This window comes from Tenrec ecaudatus, chromosome 6 (assembly GCF_050624435.1).
Source record: "Tenrec ecaudatus isolate mTenEca1 chromosome 6, mTenEca1.hap1, whole genome shotgun sequence".
In the NCBI taxonomy this organism is placed as follows: Eukaryota; Metazoa; Chordata; class Mammalia; order Afrosoricida; family Tenrecidae; genus Tenrec; species Tenrec ecaudatus.
Genome location: NC_134535.1, coordinates 59,807,436 through 59,816,032, shown reverse-complemented (window position 1 = coordinate 59,816,032; position 8,597 = coordinate 59,807,436). Strand labels below are relative to the sequence as shown.

General features: G+C 45.7%; 1 protein-coding gene across 1 annotated transcript in view; it reads right to left on the bottom strand.

Annotated features, from left to right (window-relative positions):
- The window catches only part of PTPRR (protein tyrosine phosphatase receptor type R), a 279,519-nt gene continuing 270,922 nt past the window's right edge, over positions 1 to 8,597 (bottom strand). Inside the window, exon 16 of the mRNA XM_075553227.1 lies at positions 1 to 94. Coding sequence (XP_075409342.1) covers positions 1 to 94 — 94 coding nt within the window. The remainder of the gene's footprint in view (positions 95 to 8,597) is intronic.

Genomic DNA, 8,597 nt, shown 5'->3' with positions numbered 1-8,597 from the left:
TCACTGGACAGTGTCTGCGGGAAGTCTGCTCTCGTACAGGCACAGAGCATGATGCACAAATTCATACTGCTCGCTGGTCTGGACCATTCCGCCCCTAGAAGGGAGAAAGACGAATCTTTATGCCAACACCCTGCCACTGAAGTGACACAAAGATCACCTGCAACACAGAGGGCTTGCCAGAGACATGCAGAATGGCTGCTCAATTGATTTCTACCCTTTTCCCAGTTCCAGAGGACCCAGCTGGCAGACTCAATACGATAACATATATACAGGGTGGACTACAGTGCCTGGTCCGTATGAGGCACTTGATTAGTTTTACCTGCAGACCATCTACGACTGGAAAGGCAACCGAGTGGAATGGTTAAGTACTTGGGCTTCGGAGCCAGGTTTCTGCCTTCACATCCTCTCTCTACCAATTCTTAGTTGTGTGACCTTTGGCAGATTCCTTAAAGCCTTGTGCGCCTCAGTGGCCTCCTCTATGAAAGTGGAAAAATGACAGTAACTACTTTGTAGAGCTGTGAGGGTTAAATGAATTCAGTGTAACCGGTGTGTTAGTATCACTTCTCAATTGTCATGTCATTCAGCTTATATTCAAATGGTTCATTCACTTTGAAGAAAATTAATAGATGCAGGTTCCTTCAGGAAAAGTCAACGATGAAACGTTGCACTATCTGCAAGTGAAACGAAAGTCTGGCCTGGAATGGTGTAAGTGGAAACCGGCTTTGCCCTCTGGGTGTGGTGCGCTGGGTATCTCCACAGAATAGTGGGCGGGCCTTTAATGAGCCGGACAAAAGGCAATTGGCTCTTGCTTTTTTTGTTGTTGTCATCAGCTTCCTCTTTATCATTGGACAAGTAGAAGCCAGCTGCCTCCTGGGAAACAATGATGCATCTCATTGGAGTTATGTATGTAAAATAGCTGTATCACATTTTGTTCCATATAATTATGTATATTTTTTAGCTCAGTGAGAGTAACATCTGTACCAGACCCTAATGCAGACGTTACTCTCCTCTCCTCCATGAGTAGCAGTTGTGAGTAACTATCTGAGGTTCTGTCCAACTTCTATGCCAGGGGATCTCAAACTAGGGCCCGCGGGCCACATGCGGTCCGCCGATGACATTTATGGGGCCCGCCGAGGACATTTATCTGGCCCGCCGGGTGTTTTTGCCCCATTTGTTTTGTTATTTCAAAATAAGATATGTGCAGGGTGCATAGGAATTTGTTCATAGTTTTTTTTTAAACTATAATCCGGCTCTCCAATAGGTCTGAAGAACAGTGAACTGGCCCCTGTTTAAAAAGTTTAAGGACCCCTGCTCTTTGTAGTGGTTATCAACCTTCCTAATGCCGCAACCCTTTAATCCAGTTTCCCATGTTGTAGTGACCCCCCAACCCTAAAGTTATTTGTATTGCTACTTCATCACTGTAATTTTGCCACTGTTATGAATCGGGTAACCACTGTGAAAGGGTTGTTCGACCCCCCAAAGGGGTCGCGACCCACAGGGTGAGAACGGCTGCTCTATAGGGATCATAAAAGTAATTGTGAAATTGTCTTTTAGCCATTTCTCCCTGGTGGCTGTTAGTATCATACAAAACTATTATTTTCTAACCATTTAAGCTCTTGAACTTTGAAACTCTGTGACATGGTTTCTAGTTAAAGGTAATAACTGACCCTAGCTTGTAGTTATGTTTGCTTGTCAATCCCTAGGTTGCGAGAGGTCACAGATGTGATATTACAAGATGTTAAAACAGCAAGACTTCACCCTTCAAAAGTGAACCCTGATTCCTTACAAGTCCACGGGCTGGCAAAATGATGTATGTGGCAAGAAATAAAGAAGTGCTCAGTCCAGTAACTTGTTGATAGAAGCCTTCATCGCCTTGTTTGTTTTGAACGATACTGGTTGTATTAAAGGCTACTTTCTAGCCAAAGTGTTTCTTGGTTATAAGTTGGTGATAAGAATGACCAGCTGAGGATGCGGTTAGCTCTTAGCTGGTTGGTGATACATGGGCACACCTAAAACCATAGCAGGAGGTCAGAAAGCGCTGACCCTGACCGGAGAGCGTGGCAGACAAAGCCACAGTAAATATTAGGGAAGTCTCAGGGAACTGAGCACTCCGTGTCTCGCTCCTCTGACATCTGGGCAGCTCCGGGAACCATCATTTCCCCTACTTCTGTGGAGCCTTCCACCTGCCCATATGTTAGGCTCTCCCTATGGACCTCTTCTTCCTCTGAGGCAAGATAGTCTCCTCCCTGGATATGTTTTGGTCAGCAAAACATATTGACCTGTCCAAGAGATGAGCGGAGATACACTCCGGTTTTTATTCGCTATATTATCCCACATGTATTTTAATACTAGAAGTATATCTACTCTGACATGCTATTAATGAATCCAGGATTGTTTTCGTCAGTAAGATAGGGAAAGGAATTCATTTGCTGTGGGCTAGCAAAAACCTGCTGGGTTTGAAGGCCCGAGAAAGAATGCGACAAATTATGCGACTTTCCACTTAACTTGGAATATAAAAATGAAAGAATTGACATGAATTACAGAGATCTTCAGAGGCTATTTATTTCCATCGTCATTCCAGTATCCAGCGAGATGAGCCTGTTCGAGAAGGAAGCCGTTCACCTGGCAGCTAGCTTTCAGCTCGGACCCCGCCAAGTTGAAATATGATCGAGGCAGCCTTTCCCCAGGCTGGCAGGAACACTTCTGCAGACCTCGAAATCTGCCTGTTTCAAACTCTCACCTCATTGGCCCAACTGAAATTTACAGATTTTCTTATACTCACATAATAACGCCCTAACTGTTGAAAAACAACCATCAAAGTCCCGTAATCTTTCTTCTCCAGACTAAACATCCTGTACTCCCTCAGTATTCTCGACAGCCCGGCTTCCCTGCCTTTCGCCAGTGTAGCCTCCCTCTTCCACAGGCAATTTAATCAAATATGACCTCCTCAGAGTGCTGGGTCCACTCCACATGGGGTCTAGTCTGTGGAAATATTTTTGCCCTTGAGCTTGTATGTCAGGTTCTTGCCAGATAGATGGTGGCCGTGCAGGAGATAGATCCTCCAGTGGAGAATCAACCTGGGTCTCCTCCATGAGAGGTAGGGATTCTACCCATGGACCATCAATGCCTTTGTTTACCTTTGTAGGAACTTAAAATAATAGAATGACCTTGTGGATTTGCTTACATAAAATGGCCAGGATGACATGGCCCTCATTAGGTTGTGAGGATTAAATGAATTAAAACATATCCATGTCTAATCCAAAGCTAATCTAAGAATTCCTCAGAGTCCCTGGTTCTAGAGTGGTGCCTCCATGGCTTTGGCAGACAGAGGAGGAGGTTAGGCCTCAGGGCATCTCTTCATTTTCGTTCTGACTAGGGCAGTTCTCCACCAACCCTCTGCCAGTGTGGTTTTGTACGGTGGTGGTTTGTGTGTTGCTGTGGTGCTGAGCGCTATGGCGTCAGTGTGTTAATACTGCCGGGTCCTCCAGGGTGGACATGTTTCACTGGGGTTCCTAGCCTAAGAGAAACTAGGAAGGAAGACCTGGTGATCTACTTCCCAAAACTGGCCAGTGACAACCTTATGGTTGACAACAGAACATGGTCAGGTGTGCTTGTTTGGGACACATGATAGTAAAATGAAGAGCCAATGAAGGTATAGAAGACCCTCGATGAGGTAGCTTGGCTGGATAGCTGCAACAATGCACATAAACCTGCTAGTCATCACGAGGGGGTATAGGGCTGGACAGCCTTTCATTCTGTTGTCACAGGAGTTGACACAGTGACACGGGAGTTGACACACTGATAGATAGCTCTCTGTCAAGGACAGTTCTGCTTTTTATTGTTTCTCTGTATTGATGCTCTGTTGAAGATTTTATCTGCAAAAAGTTTCCATCCCTCACAAAATAGTTCGAAAACCCTTGGCTTGGGAAAAAAGTATTGAATCAATAAGGGCTCCTGCGTTGTGAGTTTTAAATGAGATAATCAGAAAGTGCTTCATACAGTGACTGTCATTAATCTTAAACTAGCCCACTGGCGAGGTCGAAGCATGGCGTCGTGGTAAAGTTGTGGGCAGCAGTAAAGGAGAAGACTGTTGCTAGCCTAGCTCGACACATGGCTGCATCGAGGAACTCAAACCTAACAATTGGGAGGATGGCACCGGACTGGGCAGCGCTTTGTTCTGTTGGACGCAGCATGGCTATGTGTCTGAACTGACTCGACGGCACCTACCAACACCAAAGAGCTTGTGGCTCTCAAGTAGACCCTGACTTAGAGTGACCCCTGTGGGTCAGAGTAAAGCTGCAGGCTGTGAGTACCTCATGGCTGATTAGAAGGCCTTGCTTCTGAGAAGCCAACCTCTGATTAGTAGCTGAGTGCTTGAGGATTTGTAATTCCTCCAGACTCCAAATACCAGTGGAGAGGGGACAAAATAAATGCTGCACTCTCTTTATTTTTCACTCTTTTGGCAAGTGCTTGGGTAACACTGCCGTGGTGATCCCGCATGTGGTTTGCTTGGGACAGACATGCTGCCCTGGCGTCATTCATTACAGGCTGGCTGCCTTCTGCCTTCAGAAACGACATGGTCTGGGTGATGTATTATTTGGCCATCCCACTTACGCACCATTTCATTATGTGGATTGCCATTTACTACTTTTTTATTTTTGCGAAATCGGTATTGGTTATGAGACATTATGATGACTTCATGGCCACAAAATATGAAAACTGGCTTTGGACAGGCCAGAGAAGATCCACAGATTACCTACCCTCCCAGAAACATCAGATGTTCCACAGCCCACTGACCCTGCCAACCACAAAACTCAAGTAGTCTCCATCTCTATGCAGGGGAGCACATGGCTATGTTGATTAGGGGAACATCAGGTTAGCAGAGGAAAAATGTAGCTTTCCCCTTTGCCCTTTGCTTCTGGGAGGGTGTGTAGAAAACAGTCCTCCAGATGCCCAAGAGAGAGATTTGGGTTTTAACATGTTAAAAGGTGACCTTTTGTGACTATTAACTCACACATACAGGGTAGCAGCCTTTCCTGCCACACCGCCCAGCGTGTATCCGGCCTAATCAGCAGACAGAAGACATTCTGCAGCAGTGACTCACTTCTGGGCTAACAATGGAACCTATGGTCCTTTGCTTTTTATTATTTTCAAATCTGGAATTTTTTTGGGGGGGAGGGTAAAGTTTGGTACAGTAAATTTAGACTAGAAGGAGCCTCCTGAGTAAAGGAAAGGGCTGAGAGTGTAGGCACCAGATAAGCGGGGCTCATGTCCGTGCCTGTGATGCAGCTCCTGCTGGCAGGGGCTTTTGGATCTCTCCTCCGAAGGGTTTCCCATCCATATCATTACGCAGATGTCAGATCCCGAGAGAGACCTGGACATCACGTCTTGTCTGACTCCAAGCCGGTACTGAAAACACCCACTGCCTGTCTGTTATTTGGTTGTAGAGTTGTGCTCAGGTGTTGCTGTGCTATGCCATGGATATTTCAAATACCAGCGGGCTCCTTCAAGACTTTCAGGGGAGCTGAAAATTTTTGGAGTAAGAAGACCTGACAATTTACCTTTCAACATTTGTGAATTATAATCTCTACAGTGATCATAACAGAGCATTGTCCGACTTGCTCGCTTGTCCTGTCACCCAAAAGGAAGTTCTTGTCAAGCAGAACACCACGTTCAGTGAAGCAGATGGCCAAAGAGGGCCTGGGGGACACCCAGGGAGATGGATTGGCACGCTAGGCTAAATGATGGGCTAGAACAGTGGTTCTCAACCTTCCTCATGCCGCGACCCTTTCATATAGTTGTGGGGACCCCACCCCCCAAGCATAAAATTATTTTCGTTGCTACTTCATCACTGTAACTTTGTTACTGTTATGAATCAGGCGACCCTTGTGAAAGGGTTATTTGAGCCCCAAAGGGGTCGTGACCCACAGGTTGAGAACCGCTGGGCTAGAACAGGCTGTCATTGTGTCGCTGGTTCAGGAGCAGGCAGCCTCTTGTTCTGTTGCACGTGTGAAGGCACTCAGCGGCCATCTCACAGTAATATTCCGAACACAGACACTCTCTGAAATCACTGCACTCCTCTGAACTCGCCTAGATGAAACACAAACTCAGTGAGAGCCTTAGCACATCCTGCGCTCCATTTCTCTCCCTGGAAAATGAGCCAATTTTCTTTTGAACATCCAGGTTAACACTCAGTTAACTCTAAGCCGAGGAGAAGGAAAGGTTGCCCTGGAAACGACTTGAGAGATTCAGTTGGCGTGATCCAGTTTGCAGAGACGACCTCAAGATGGTCGCAGCAACTGCGAAGCCAATTAAACAAGACCAGCCTAGGGCTCTGTCTGCAAAGGTCTTCAAAACCAAGTTAGCCAAAATGTTGACCATCGGAGCCAAAGAAAAGGGGATATTTGAAAGTTACAGGTTTGGAGGGGAGCTTTGTGAGTGTCTGGGAACGCAGAGTGATGACTTGAAGGTGGGTAACAATCCTCCCAATCGGTGGGATTGTAGCTCCAGGGTTGAGCAGAACGGACTGCTTTCGAGGCAGGGGTTGGCCTAGGCATTAGGGCGCATGCATTGCTTCTCCTGGATGGCCATGCTGGAAATGGAATAAGAAAAACAACAACAACCCAAACTAGGGCCATTAGGCAAAAATGTAAACAATGATCTGACACATCCTGCAACCATTTTTCTCTCCTGGCTGGCAAGTCCCAAGTGAGCCCTTTGAGCGGCACTCCAAAATAAGGCCCCTAGATTAAGGACGCAGGAGGACAGAGGCAGGTTTTGCCACGGACTCTCCAAAAGGGAATTAGATAGATTGTCTCCTGCTTATTGGGAGGAAAGGGAAAGAAACGGCCTTGGAAGCGAATCTTATGTGTTTCTGTGTTTCACTCCCCAAATTCTCCCTTCAAATTCGTCCAGTGGCCAGGGGTGCCACACGGGGTGAATGAAAAAAAAAGACTATGCTGAGGTCAACCTGCAATTGACCTTTTCTCTTTCTGAGGACCTCGCTGCTGCCTTGCCATTCTCCTGGAAGATCTATGTGCAGGTGAGGCATTTTCTGGGAGTCTCCTGAACCAGACGATTACCGTAGGTGACTGTTATTTTTTAAAGGGGGCAAGCGCATCTCAGACACTCAATGTGTAGAGGCTTTTCTCTCACTACCTCGCTCTAAAAACTTCACAGGTGTAAGGCTAACTGAAGGCTGCCTCGTCTCAACTCTCCTTAGTAACAAGGTGGTACCGTCACAAATGATTTAGTCAAATTGAAGAGTAAAGGAGTTAAGCAAAAGAGGAAAGGGCTTTCTAAATAACAATAAGTTCAATATAGTTACCTGATTGTAGTGCGCCTTTTTCCCCACTATACATTTGGAATATGGTTTATGTATGTATGTAGGGTAAACTTCTGTTAACGGGAAAACTGATGGAACAAAATAACCCTTTCCACAACTATGCTGGCCAACAGTTCAGTGTGCTTCACATATTTGGATATTAATAATAAGCAATCTAAACGGAAACATCAGAGATAAACAAATAGTCTCTGGTTTATGCAGCCACTATTCAGGAACATCTTCACAGGCAGGATTAGAATGTGAGCTTCCTCTCTTAATCTTGGACTTAACCTACTTAGATCTTCCACCCCAGAAAACAATGGCCTTTGGAACCACACAAGTTCAAGATATATATCTATATCTATATATATCAGTAGAGAGTTCTTTCATGGCATTGAATAAGTCATCCACCCCTTTAGCTCTTGGATTTTTACCTGAAAAGTGAGAGGTTTGGCAACATGCTGGAGATCATAGTTCTTTTGAAAACAACCTCTTCATTAGGTATTTGGCAAATTTGATGACGGACTATTACTGCCACGCCATTATTCTTCATTATTTGAGATCACCCACAGATTGGAAACAATCTGCCCTGGAGACCCTCTGGAGCGCAATCACTCAGCCATGGAGTGGCCCCGAGTCAGAAGTGGCTTGATGACAACTGACCTTTGGTTTACATGTGTATTACTAGCTTTCAATTGTACATAGGAACTGTTGTGGGTTGTATAATAAAAATGAATTTTGAAGTACTGTAGATTCAATATCTATCAGGTCGTGTCGGAGATATTTTACTCTTAAAAAGGGATCCGTCCTTATGTCAGAAGAAGGAAGTCTGGTGGGAAGGGAGCTCTCGAGTTGACCTGCTAACTAGCAGGTGGTGGTTCAAAGCCACCCACCCCTCCTTGGGAGCAAGGTGAGGCTTTCTGGTCCCATGAGGCTTTACACTCTCGGAAACCTACAAAGGCAGCACTGTCTATCCTGTAGGGGGTCTAGGAGTGGGAGTCAACTCGAGAGCCATGAATTGGAGTTGAATTTTATGCCAGAAGATGCTGGGGCTAGCAAACTCCTCTCCTTTTTACTGTGGAAACTGAGGAGCCTTACAGTGACTAGAGGTCACAATGGAAATTAGGAGCAGGGCTAGGATTAGCTCTAAATTCGGCTTCATCTACTACAGAGATCTCTGTCTTGCTCTCTAGAGGCCCTTGGCTTACCAGTCTACCAACCGGTGCTCCATCCCAGCTGACATACTACCCACCTCGTCTTTTAATTAAAAATG